The sequence below is a fragment of the Sitophilus oryzae genome, unplaced genomic scaffold, assembly GCF_002938485.1.
Source record: "Sitophilus oryzae breed Bouriz unplaced genomic scaffold, Soryzae_2.0 scaffold_734_pilon_pilon, whole genome shotgun sequence".
Lineage (NCBI taxonomy): Eukaryota > Metazoa > Arthropoda > Insecta > Coleoptera > Curculionidae > Sitophilus > Sitophilus oryzae.
Window position 1 is genome coordinate 529,650 of NW_022147345.1, and position 14,944 is coordinate 544,593.

At 31.1% G+C, this 14,944-nt stretch overlaps 1 protein-coding gene across 1 annotated transcript in view; it reads left to right on the forward strand.

Moving 5' to 3' along the window:
• LOC115888355 (putative inorganic phosphate cotransporter) overlaps positions 1 to 2,007 on the forward strand; it is a 55,105-nt gene extending 53,098 nt beyond the window's left edge. Inside the window, exon 8 of the mRNA XM_030908060.1 lies at positions 354 to 2,007. Coding sequence (XP_030763920.1) covers positions 354 to 515 — 162 coding nt within the window. The 3' untranslated portion in view covers positions 516 to 2,007. The remainder of the gene's footprint in view (positions 1 to 353) is intronic.
• The last annotated feature ends 12,937 nt before the right edge of the window (positions 2,008 to 14,944 follow it).

The following is a 14,944-nucleotide window of genomic DNA, read 5'->3' on the forward strand; positions in this document are numbered from 1 at the left end:
TTTATAGTAAATTTTACCCTCAAAATTTCATTCGAAACGCTAAAAGTACTTGGAAGAAATTTATAATAAATCGAAAAAATATTACGACTTTAACACCCTGTAGCTACGAAACAAAGCAGAATCGGACCTATGCTGATATGAAAAATAAGTCTTATTTTTATGTGAGGAATCTCTCCATGAATGATGGCACATGTTTTTTGACACACCCTGTATAATCCCAACGAAATCTAGTAATACCGGGTGGTTCCCTAAACTGGCTCACCCCTATAAGTTTTTTTTTAGATAAAACAACGTTAAAAACACACACACATATTTAAATGTTATTTAAATTTATGATATTCTTTCTTTTTCAGCCCAGCATAGCAAAATGGAGGATCGTTTTCATTACAGCATCAGGAGTCTATGCTTTCTGTTGCACATTCTATTTATTGTTCGCCTCTGGCGAGCGGCAGTCTTGGGACAAACCTCAAGACGAAGAAGAAAAAGACAAGGAACAGAAAGAACCAATGGTGTAATTATAGTGTTACAAGAAATAGACAATTCTTAGCGTAGAGACCTTTTCGAGGTGTAATATATTTTATTTTAGGATAATAATGTAGATAAAATATATTAATTTTTACCGAATTTTGAGTGCGAAAGTAGTAGATAAACGGAGTATAATAGTATAACAGTAATTTGCAGATTAACAAGAAAATGAGATTGAATGTGTGCTCAGCTGCATTGAGATGAATAATTAGATTATATTTTCAAGTGGGGATGTCCGAAAATATCGATGTAACAAAATATCAGTATTAAAGAAAAATCGATATAATGTCTGTCCAGCGAAAGGAGACATGACAGTGACATAGATAAATGAAACAAGTTTAGATTGGAAAGTGCGCTAAGGACAATGTAAATTCTATTTGGCCCTATTCTTACAACGGTCGCGATCCAAAGCTTTTGATGATTTCGGAGCGGTTCGGATTTTTCCGGAATTATATGCCGCCAAATATTATTTATTCAAATTTATTATTATTTTATTTTAATTTTATAAATAAAATACAGTGTGTTGCATATCGAAAACTTTATTTTATATAAGAACATGTACGAAATAACTATGGAACATTGGAAACCGACGTTATGCAACGATGGTTTTTGCAGTTGGCACTTCACAGAGCTTTTTAAGTATTTTTAATGCCACTTTTTCACAATTACATGGGTTTTCCTAAATCAAATTTAAATTAAACTCACAAGATAGCAATAATTACTTTGAAAATGGACGCTTTAAACACTTTTCTGTATTTTTTCAATAAGGGCGATTTAAATTTTAAAAGATTTTATAATTTTTGAAGATTCTGACTTTGACAAATGAAAAAATGCTTTCTGTTTTTGTTTGCGGTTGTTCTTACTAACCGCTATAGCAGCGCCATCCAAAACAATTATATATTTTGGCGGGAAGCCGAGCATTCCAATCTAATTTTATTTCCTTTATCTATGGACAGTGATAATTGTTTTGTCATTTCCATTCACAGGTAAATTCTATTTTCTGTCATTTTTGGAATTTCGTCTGTCTCTGATTTATTGGCCAGAATAGGACTTAAGTTTAAATAATCAGTTCAAAGATTGTTTTAAATTTGTTAATCGATTTAAGTTAATTTTACTTAATAACCTTAATAATGTATGAAACTTTTAACCGTTTCGTCTCTAAGTAGAAATTTTCAAAAAAAGTGTTATAACCCAATGGTTAACTCAATAGTTTAGTAGAACTTAAAGTAAGTTTAAAGTCATGTGTTAAGTTTTAGCATATAACTGTATTTGTAACCCGTGAATGTATTTCTCATATTAGTAATTAGGAATAAAAAAAGACTAAGATAAAATAAATTTAAATTTAAATCTACTTTCCTTGTTACCAACATTTTTAAGCCCTAACTTAGGAATTTAAGCTAAATTGTTAAGATCAACATGTTACACACAATTTCGTTATACATGTATTTTACATAATTGCTATTTTTAAGTAAATAAAAAAAACATAAGATATTTATATATCGATATCCTTCTTATAATGGACATCCCTATTTACTGGGTGCTATTTGCAAACGGAGTTCCTTTTGGTGGTTACCGTTAAACACGTGTTATTGAACTGCAGTAATTTACTGTCCATTGTTTTCTTGTTGATTCGTTTATATATATTTTTGAAAATAAATATTTTTATAAATTTTTCAAGAACGTTTTTTATTCCATTTTTAACTCACGTATTATTCCCAATATATAGAGTAATCTGTAAATAAGTCGAGCTCAGCCGTACCATCCTTTTCTCGAAGATATTAGCGGCACTTTTGACGACCCTGTAAGTTTGATGTGGATAAAGCAAGAATACTAATTTTCACTAAACACGAGGACATACCATAGCTGGCTAGATTACCAAAATATCTAAATTATACCTCGTAGTTTATGAATTATCGCTTGTCAAATTTCTTTAATTTCAACATTGACTCACTGACAGGTCATCAAAATTCTAAAGTACTTCTAGAAGCGTTACAAACCTCAAATTTTGAATTTTCGGTATCATTAAGCTTATAATGGGAAAACAAATGAAAAATCTCGAAATATGCTTATGGATTAAAGGTTAGCTGTCTAGCCGCTACCGGTAACAACTTTTTAGTCGAGAAAAAGGTAGAAAACTAGAATTAATCGATATGATATTGTTTGATTTTATTTGGATATAAAGATAATGATTTATTGCTAGTCAAACTTCTATAATTTCGACAGTGGCTCACTTACCGTCATCAAAATTCTAAGGTACTTCTAAAAGTGTTACAAACTTCCAATTTTGAATTTTAGGTCGTATTAAGCTTATAACGGAAGGACAAATTGAAAAATCTCGAAATATCTTATATATAGACTTTATTATTTAATTTTAAAATGTCATATTATCTAGATCTAAAATTTAAGAGTTGTGCTAACATGTTCTTCTATATGCTTTTTTTAATTAAAAAACATTCTCATGTCTCAGTCTTGGTTTAAGTGACGCCATGTATAATGAGGGCCGCCTTATCCATTAGGCAAGATAGGCCGCTGCCTAGGGCGGCAGGATAATGGGGGTGGCAATTTTTTTAAAAATCAAAACAACTCGGAATAATATCTTCATAAATAAATCATACTAACCTAAAATAATCCTTCCAGAATCGCAAACGGGTTTTCGCACTAATAATTCCATATTTTCCATCCGCCAACTACAGGAAAAAGTAAAAGGTAAAAGTAAAAAGCAAAAAGTAAAAGGTAAAAGAAAAAGAACAGCAGTCTAAACTTTATGTTGCATTCATCGACCTCACAAAATCCTTCGACTCTGTGAGCAGAGATGCACTTTGGGCAATTATCACAAAGTTCGGAGTACCCAGCAAACTTCTTAGATTGTGTAAAAGCCTCCATTACAACAACAAGTCAAGAGTGTCACATCATGGATCACTGAGCGATCCCGTCCTAACAAATACAGGAGTTAGGTAGGGATGTGTCTTAGCGCCTCTCCTATTCAACATATTCATGGCAGCGCTCTCCATTATAGTGGACAGCAAACTGCAGGAGAGAGGATTGGGCATTAGATACAGATACGACGGCGCACAATGGATCGAAGCATAGGAAGATAAGGACATTGGCTGTTTTTGAAGAGTTCCAAATTTAAATATTTTTTTACATATTTGTGTTAAAGAGATATTCTAGTCTTGTAAAACACATACAGTATGTCTGTTTGTTATTTACTTATTGAGTATATGAGCACCATTTGAAGTAAATTGAAAAATCATTCAAATTGGTAGATAAAGAGTCTTACATTTGATTGTAATTTTAAAATGGATGTAAAAGATATTCGTTTGTTATATATAACGACTTATTAGAAGCGTTCTTGGGCTATAGTATTGGATTGTTAAATTTAAAAAAAAGTCATACCAGAAGTGAAAAACTCATTTGTTTTTATTTATGTCATTAAGACTTAAAAATATAAAGTTTTCTTGAATTACAAAAAAATGTAAGCGGATGTAAGTGGAGATATTACGTGCAATGTAAAGAGCCACCTTTACTAGCACATATTATAAAAAAATTGGCTGCCCCAAAGTGCCACTGCAAAAAGTATAATGTTTTTAATGTCAAAATCCTTGAATTTATGCAATGCACGCACAGTGCACCATCAAACAATTTGTAATTTGCCGATACAGGTAAGTATATTCGTCGAAGAACATTGGAGTGGGACTGAATTACACTACAATACATAAGGCATATAGGTTGAAAGGCCCAGAAATGCTTTCGTTTTGGTATTCGGTATTCGGCAATTGAATTGGTATTCGGCAGTTTGTCGAGTTTGCCGTGGACGCGCATCACGCGTTGCTTTGCAGAATATATTTGCAATTTTATTTTAGATTTAGGGAGGAAATGGGTTTGATAGTTGATGTCGTTAAACAAGGATGGGGCACAACTATCGATGGAAACACTGCGAGAAGATTTTTCTGAAACTTCGAAAAGTCATAACAAATTACAGGAATCGATGAATTGATTGCCGGAAAGACTATATACATTACTCCAAGTTTTGGTTTCAGGAAAAAAAATAAATGCCGAAAAGTTTAATAAATTTGCAAAAGAGACTGCAGAAGAGTTAACCTTTATGGATGGTATTACATGCCATCTTCTACACAAAATTTTGATACACGGAGCAAAAATCATCAGCAATTTTTGGTTTGGTTTGGTTTGGTTTCTGTCTGAAGAGGCCTCAGAGTCTAGGAATAAATACTTTCGGAAATATAGAGAATGCCGTTCAAGAAGGTCTAACAGAACTTTTGCAAATTACATAATCTTTTGTTGTCTTCCGATCCATATATAACTGATATGCGTAGCTGTGATAAAATTCGTAGCGATTTAACAGAGAAAGCAATATCTCTTTTGCTATAATATTTTTGTTTTCTTTTTTATTTAGAGATTAGTTCTTTTGTGAGTCACCCTGTATATTTTGTTAACTATTTGGTACAAAAGGCCATATTAATTTAGATTTAACAGAGAAAGTAATTTCTCATACATATGTTATAATGCTTTGTTTTCTTTTTTGTTTATATATGAGCTCTTTTTGTAAGACATCCTGTATATTTTTTAAAATATCTGGTATAAAAGGCCATATTAATTTAGATTTAACAGAGAAAGCAATTTCTTTTTTGTTATAATATTTTTGTTTTCTTTTTTGTTTAGATATTAGTTCTTTTTTTGAGACACCCTGTATATTTTGCAAACTATATGGTACAAAATGCCATATTAATTTAGACTTTTGTTGTATTTATTGAAGTCGTACATAAAAAACAGTAAAATGAAAGTATTAATTTCCAAATAAGTCAATGTCCCTATTTTCCTATGCTTCGATCCATTGTGCGGCGGTCTGTTCAACATAAAAAGACTCAGGGCTAAAACACGTACAAAATTCATCACAGAACTTCAATACGCTGATGGCTGCGCTCTAATTGCAAAAACGGTACACCAATTACAAGAAATGTTGAATATATATACCTGGGCATACGAGGCTTTGGGCCTTAAGCTAAACATCGACAAAACTAAAATCATGTGTACTCCCCCGGAAGATGATAACAATGCTATAAAAATCGGAGAAGAACTACTGGAATATGTTGCGGAATTCAATTACCTCGGCAGTTTGATTTCGGGAAAGGCCTGATTCGTTTATATATATAAAGGTTATTTTTATTTAATTTACCTATAATATATATTTAGATTTATAACAGGTTATTTTTATTTAATTTACCTATATACAATAATATTAAAAAGTAAAGTCCATAAACTAATGTCGATTTTAAAACAGCTACTAAGTGTCACTAGAAAATTGCCATGGCGACACCAGCCATCTTGATTACAATTTTATTGAAAAATCGCTTTTTATTCAAAATCTAAGCCAGATAGGTATAGGAAACCCTAATATAGTTTGAAAGAGCATTTAAATCTGCTTCGACCTATTTAAAAAAATACATAGTGTTGCATTTGAAATAACGAAGTTTTTATGTAAAATAAATAGTTAAAATAGACCAGCAATTTTTGATACCCCTGTATACATTTAAGGAAACAATCAATTTTTTTAGCAAAGTTTGTTTACATGCATATTTAAATATCTTTAAATATCTCAAAAACCAAAGCTTTTAGACATATTAAACCCTTATAATAAGTACCTTATTTTATATCCAAGAATCCAAAAATTAAATAAAATACCGGGTGTTCGCAACCATAAGAAAAAGTATAACTTTGGTATGGATCTTAGTTCTGACACACCCTGTACATTTCAAAATAATTTTAAATTATGCACATTGCCTTCCCACATATACCCATAAAATAGTTTGTTTCTACATCTTTCCGTTTTTGTATAATCAACCGAGGCGAATGAGGTGCGCCATATTCTTCTACTATTTCCAGCGTTGTGCTATTTATTAGAACGTCTTTTCTTTCCAGTAGTTCATTGTACATACATCACTTTAGTTTTTGCTAAATCCATTTTGAAACACACTTTATTGCTGGCTGTATTTAATTCATTAATTTGTGCTTGTAGTTCTTCAGGACTATTGGCAATTAGAACTATGTCATCAGCGAATCTTAGATGTTTAAGATCAGATATTCTCATCGAGAGTTTCTATATAAGGCCTGTCAATACCTTGTTTTGTATAAGGTTCAAATTATATAGATAAACAGATATCCGAAAAGAAACATCAAACCCAAAAATTGTTATATGAAATACCTTGCTTGTTTTATAAGTTATCACATCTTCATTTTTTTGCGCTTTTATATTAACACCCTATATAACTTTGTAAAACAAGTAAGACACTACAAATGCTCCAAAAAGTTCATTCTTTATACAACTTGCTTGTCTTATGAGAGATGCGTTACTGTATGAACAATCCAATGCTTAATGATTTTTTTTTTGTTTTTAGGTTTACCTAGGCAAACCTTGCCCCTATTAGAACTACCCACACGAGAAATCATTATGAAAGTGCCACAACTAAAGTCTGTTTTTACCCTCTTGGATAAGAATGCTATACAGGTCTACAACGTTAGTTTGTACGATCAGCTGGATAATGATTGGCCATTCGAAGAGTGATAGCAGCCGACTAGATAATATTTGACAAATTTGGAAGTACAATAATTATATGATAATAATGTAAATTTGTTTCATAAAAAAAAACCAAAAAAAATATTATATAAAAATACTATATTGTATTATTTAAAATATATTATATTATTTCGATTACGAAATTGAGCATTCATTATTTGCATTTCATTTTATTTCTGTTGTCAAGCGAAAGAGAATTCGATAAATAAAAGTCAATAAAAAGAATGGTTAATGTCAATCACAAGAAGCTTATGAAATCGCTCCAACCCAGCTTAATTTAATCAAGGATGTATCATGTTCTATCTATACAGGGTCCGGCAATAGTGCGTCGGGCATCTGTGGCTCCTAGAATAAAAAACTTGAGAATTTTGTTTAAGTGCAAACCTAAAGTATGTATGAGCATGTATTTCCGGAAAATATTTTAACTTCTATAGGGTGGCTCAAAAAAGTGTGAGTGGATTTGGATGATTTTTTTTAAATAGAATACCCTGTATATTATTGCATTTTTGGCTTCCTTTCAGATCACTTTACATAATCCTAAGATATGAGTAAATCTATTTCGATAATAAATCAAAAATATATATTTTTCAACCCTTCTTAAAAAATATATTAAAAATACTAGAACTGCTCTGAAGTCAAAACTACATTAGATATTTATTTTAGATGATCTGTTCTTACTTTGCTATAAATATGGTAATCGTAAATCATACAGGATGTTCAATATTTTACGCCAAACTTCCAAAAATATAAAATAATTTTTCTTCGTTTTTTTAAATGGAACACCTTGTATATTATTTTTTGATTTGATGAAGAATTAAAAAATGAACATTTTTTGTATTTAAAGTATTTCAAAATTTTTAATAGTTTTCCGGATACACGCAGTATTATTTCATATGGCGCTTTCAATGGTAAAATACGAGAGGAAAATCATTGGGTGGCTTTGATAAAAATTTACTGTGGAAAATGCCATATGAAATACAAAACCGGGAATATTTGCGAAACCGTTAACAATTTTGGAATACTCTAAATACAAAAAATGTTCATTTTTTAATTCTCCATCTATTGAAAAAATAATATACCGGGTGTCCTATTTAAAAAAACAAAGAAAAATTATATTATATTTTCGAAAGTTTGGCGTAGAATTTTGGACATCCTGTATGATTTACGATTTCCATATTTATTTATAGCAAAGTAATCACAGACCATCTGAAGTAATTATCTAATATAGTTTTGATTTCAGGACAGTTCTTGTATTATTAATAATTTTTTTAAGAAAGGCTGAAAAATATATAATTTTTATTTATTTATTAATATCTCTGAAATTATTTAAGTATATTTACTCATGGTCTTAGGATTATGTAAAGTGATCTGAAAGGAAGCCAAAAATGGAATAATATACAGGGTGTTCCATTTAAAAAAAATCATCCCGGTCCACTCACACTTTTTTGAGCCACCCTATAGAAGTTAAAATATTTTCCTGAAATACATCCTAGAACATACTTTAGGTTTGCACTTAAACAAAATTCCCAGGTTTCTTACTTTAGGAGCTACAGATGCCTGACGCACTATTGCCGGACTCTGTATATCATTAATTCAATCAGAAGATGACAGTAGGGAGCATTAATTAATAAACCTTGTCCATTTTAATATAAAGGGTCACGAAATATCCCCCTTGGAATATTTGTGTAAGGGGTTTATAATAAACTAGTCTTTGTTTTATAATAAAAACAATAAAACATTTATTTGTGAGTAAAATAATGCAATGGTTGCATATAACAACTACGACTATTTTTATTTTATGTACCGACCACCCGGGGTCGGTACATAAAATAGAATGGACGCCGGCTGTATCACAGAAACTATTTATCGTATGACATTGGGAAAAAAATTCTAACAAGTAAATCGATTACAGTTGAGGGTTGGAACCTGGTGTTACACAGCAAAATAAAAACACTAAATCACCACAATACACCAAAACACTTTTACTTTTACACTGGACGCGCGTTTCGCTAACCATGTTAGCATCATCAGCAGTAAGTAAATCGACTAAGAGAAATCGCTGGAAACTATTTTCAAGTTCAAAAAATGCCCGCTAGGGAGCGTTTCTCTGGTAGCCAATCAGAAAATAGGATTTTTCTCAAAAATATGCAGGTGAACAGGTATTTTAAATATTACTATTGTAATCATCGAGAAATTTGTTATTTTTTTGAAATTTGTTAGAATTTTGCTCTATCTCATAAAATAAAGTGGCGGGGGAAGGTTAAATTTGCTTTTATTAAAATAAGGATAACTCTGTGGTTTGGGTTACCCGATTTAAACAAACTAGGGCTCGTTTAAAAGAGCTTTTCTTCCTCAATGATCTCCAGTATAAATTTCGTTTCCATAATTTTTTTCGGCACTGTTTGGCACTGTTTGACATAACAGATATTGCGCTTTTGTATAAAAAAATTAAATAGTAGGTTATGTTTCTTTTTACACAGTTAAATAGAGCACAAAATTTCCAAAATATCAGCGCAAACCGCAACTTTCTATCTTCTCTCTAACCGGAGATATTAAGAGAACAAATCATGTTAGGCTACCGCTTAGGATTATATGGTCTAAAAATAATAGTAGTAGGCCAGGAAACAAAAAGAGGTAAATTGGTTACGTCAAAATATCAAAACATATATTTTAATTTCATTTTAATACCGTTTAATTGTTATTTATCAATGTTCGTTCTTGATTCGACCACATAAGTTAAAACCCAGGCATATTGAATCCGATGACCTAGCTGGCCATGGAAACATGCCTCCTTCAATAACTTAAGACAATCATTTGGTCTGAATGGCGATCTGGCTTCCGTTCTTGATGCTAATAACCTACATTCTTTGTTCCAATTTATCAGGGCATCGGGTTTGGGTTCATTAATATAGTTTAATTTAACTTTAATTTGATCAATACCGCTAAATGGCCCAGCAGCTGATGCGGCTTATATAAAATCCTTCTTCTTCTTATTCTTCTTATACGCGCATTCAAAATTTCAGCTACCTAAATCGGAAAAAAAGTTTGGTTTGGTTTGGCGTGCGCGAATCCGACTCGCACTTGACCAATTTTTTAAATGCTTTGTCGATGAAGCTATTTTGGCTTTTTGTACAATAAAGCGTTATTTATTATTATTTATTTTGCTTGCACAACGTTTCGATTATCACTTCGTTCCACAACTGACCGTTATCAAGTGCAAACTAAACTAAATCTTAATACTATAGCTGCATTGGAGCGTTTTACGAGTGGTTGCCATATTGTTGAAATCTCGATACTTGGATTGCTAATAATAATAAAATCTTTAACAATTTCATCTGTGCTTCCAAGTGACGTTAAACAAGGCGAGTGGATGAACGGTTGACCGTCTAGAAACTCTGTCGTACTGTTGTACCGTGACAAGAGTATAAAAATCTATTGACACATACTGCTTATTCACGCCAAGCCAAGACCGGATGAAATCGGATATCTCGTGAGTATGAGCCGATTTAGACACAAGCCAAGTGGGTAGGCCATTGGCAATGATATGATCGTATACCTTCATTAGTTTCAGAATGGTCGCAACCATAGACTTAAAATAAAATATAGACTGAGCATCTCATTCATAAATAGCTGGAACATGCGGTCAGACACTGTCTTGTTATTGTTGTGTTATTGTTTTAGGTTATAACGAGTGCGACACGAGCGATAGATAGGTTGTCTCTGTCGTAACGGTCGTTCCCTGACGACTCTGCCGAGAAACACAACACTGTCTTTCGTTTCTCAAGTACACCTGAACTCTCCGTATCATAGCCGGGTAATTTTTTTATTTTAAATAAAAAAATTAAAAATTAAATTAAATTAAAAATATATCGTATTTAAACTTTTTTATATTTTATTAAGATTTAGGACAGGTTTTTTAAATAAAAGTTTAGAAAAAACAATTTAGAGTCCAAAAAGGATAAAAATAATAAAATAGACGTTATAGAAGAAATTTTGTAATCGAAATTAGGTAATTTTTGAAATTAATAATAAATTATTAATTTTAGTCAAACATTTACAACCCCTAATATTAATCAAAACAGGATCTATTCCACAGATATAATAGAATCGGCGACAGGGAGAAAAAAAAATATGATTGTTGTAATTTTTTTTCTGGATGATGTCTTATTATGTAAATTAGATAAAACATAAATCTGTTCCATTAAAGCAAGGAAGGTGATGGGAAGTGGATAAAATAAAAACTACATTTATTTTACTCGGTACTGTCTTTATTATACCGGGTGCGTCTCAAAAGTGGCTCATCCCCATAATTTTTTTTATATTTTCAAATAAAAAAAACAAGATTTAGTATGTTAGTATATGAAATAAATTAGGATTGATTGACGCATTCAATTGTTTTTGGTCACATCCTGTTTCACCGGAAATGACTATAACTTTTAATTTTTAAACCGCACCCTCGGTATATTTCTACTTTATTCGATAGAAAATGACACTCTGAATAGAATGACATATCATATGTCAACTTTTGACATTTTCGCATATGGTTTAATTGTAATTGTAACACGCGGTTCATAACGACAATTTGACTCGAAATACCAAGTGTGTGGTATCAATATATGCATAAAAAAATGCTTTTTCCAAATATGCTAATGAGTCACCCTTGTTCCATTTGAAAAAATTAACATATGTATGATTAAAAATACGATTTGTACATCTTTTAACCGGCCTAGACAAGACACGAAACCTATTAGACGATCAAAACTATTTTTCCAAGGCTCCTTGATTAAAACTTAGTGGATTGAAAAAACTGGATTGAAATTTAAAATAGGATATGTTTTTAAGCGACAATGTCAAAAGTTGACATATGATATGTCATTCTATTCAGAGTGTCATTTTTATCGAATAAAGTAGCAATATACCGAGGGTGCCTTTAAAAATAAAAAGATGTAATCATTTCGGTAAAACAGGAAGAGACCAAAAACAATTGAATACGTCAATAAATCCTAATTTATGTCATATACCTACTAACATACATATCTGTTTTTTATCTGAAAAAATAAAAAAGTTATAGGGTTGAGCCACTTTTGAGACGACCCGGTATATTAAAAAATATTGTTTCATAATGTAATATCATTTTAAAATTCTTGTATGTTATTTTAGATTCTGAAGATAATTTTAGAATAAACCGGAATATATTTTTTAATAAAAACATTATTAATTATTAACAGGGTTATAATTATGATTTTGTTACAATGTAAGTAAGTAAATAATGTAATGTAAAAGAAAAAATTCAGATTTTACATTTTACTAAAATATTATCTAAATAAGCGCCTTTCTACAACAACGCCACTGACTCCCAATGGGTAAATTGAGAGTTGCCTACCGGTCAAAAGTCGTTTCAAGACTTAAATGGATTATTTAAGTCAAATTTCTTGCTTGTTTTTGAACAGAAAAAGTCAATAAAATAAACACTTAAGGACTACAAGCTAAGAAAATGCGTTAATACAGCCGGGGAGATAGCGGCAACAAAGCTTTACCGCACACGTGCGACACGTACTACAAGGTAATAAATGAATGAATAGGCTCCCTCGCCTCTAATCGGTGTTGTCATATTGTAAAGAACTTATCCTTATTAAACAGTATCCGACTTATAATTTAGTAGTATAAGGACTATTTAATACATCTATGGAATATTAAAACCTACTTTATTAAACTGTAGTATTAATATCTCAATATATGTGTATAACAAGAAAAAAATATTGATAATATTAAAGACGTGACAACATAGGCTGGATGAGGAAGGCTCGGTCGACTGTACCCAGAAGTAAACATGTGTACAAAAAAGGTTGTTTGTCCGCGTTGAGATGTAAATAGTGTAGTCTATATTTTATTTTAAGTCTATGGTCGCAACTAAAGAAAAGGCCAGGAGCGTCATCAATGACGCGACTGCTTAGCGACCGTTCCTTGCTTGTGATTGGACGGTTCGTTGATCCATGAGCACGTAAGCTTAGCTTGTAAAATAATATTTCGAAATATTTTGCGCGGCACTACCCAACACAAAAAAGGCATTCGCCGGCAAAATATTGATAACGCTCCTGGTCTAAAAGACACGGTTCTCCTTCGGGTCCGCGAAACTCGGTAAGGTTCACGATGTGACCCCCTGTAGTTTTTAAGTCTGGTGTCTGCTAATAGTTATGTTTTTAAGTCCTTTTGTCAAATATTCTTAATTTCTGTTTTATTCTTCTTTAAAATTATTTTAATATGTGTTATAAGCAAGATTTAGTAATGAAAGATTTAATTGATTATATAATTATCATATTTTTCAATAAAAGCAGACGCCAGACAATTTTCTTGTATTTTTTCCATCTTTTTTTTTCTGAGTAATAATAAGTAACTTAATTTTTTATATATATTTTCTTTTTTTTCTTTATTTTTTTCTTTAATATTAAATTTAAATGTTTTCTGAAAACTCGGCAGTTTTATTTCTATAGTAAAAATAACCAAGAGTGTTTTAAAAATATATAAATAAGATCCTTATGAACGGGCAGAAATCTCCAGAGCAGTCTAGAAAAGTCTCGAGAAATGAGCTACAGATTTACAGACAGAGGTTGGGCCGCAATGAGGAAAATGCATGTTTTTAAATAATGGTTTTAAAAAATAGTTCATATAATTACAAATTGAACAAAAAAAAATCGTTGATATCGGTTAAGAAATGCCTCTAATATAAAATAATTAAATATTGTTAATTTAAATGGCCGGGCAAACGCTCTCTACCGCGCCTTGCCGCTGTGACGTCACCCGCCGTTCTTCTGGTTGAGTGGAGCCAGACGCGTGATTATTTTACACAGTTTGTTTTTAAACGCTGTTGAATCCGAGTCAAAATTTTAGTTATTTGTGTTCATTAATACATAATTAGTAATTAGTGATATTTATAAATAGTAATGGATGAGCGAAAACAGAAAAAAATGGTCCAAAGCCATGAGAAGAGATGAAAAGAAAAACGTTAAATTATCCTCTATTTTTACCATTTATTGTTGTGAAGATCATTTTGATGTAAGTTCATATATTTATGTATATTGTCTTACATACGTATATGAAATTTGAATGTACAGGATTATTCATTATATTTTGTCACCCACATACAGCCTTAACTGCAAGTTTTAGAAGAAAACATTAAATAAAAAAGTTGCATGGTTTTTCATATACTCTCTTTTAAAATTAATTCTAGTTATACAGGGTGTCTCAAAAAAGGTGGTGCAGAAAATTGTAGGTATTTTTCGCTTTTCAACTGTCAATATTTCGTAAACATTTGAAGATAGGTATAGGATATTATACATGAAATATATCTAGAATATCTAGAAATTCCCGAAGAATCCAAAAATATAGAGGGTGTTTCACTTAAAAAAGTAACTTAATTTTGGCGTTTGCTTATGGGACACCTTGAATAATATTTTCATTACTGATAAACAATTTATTTCCTATAATTTCGTAAAAAAACAATTTTTAAAAATAACAAGGGTAAGGGGGTGTCAATATATTAAAAAAAACTTTCTTTTTCACGCTATGCTCTGGTGTTATTTTTCCACGTACTAAACAAATATTTTTGTCTCTTTTCACTTCTACATAACCTACAGCATTATCTCCATACGTCTCCCTACCTGATCTGAAAAATAAGTTTATAACATTAATTTATAACTATATAAAAGTTCGTAACAGTAGGTACCTACTTATACTTAAATATGCCTCAGTACTACAAAGAATAAATGTTACATACCTCTCTGTTTTTTTTTCTCGTAATTCAGCACCAATTAATTGGGAATTTGTATT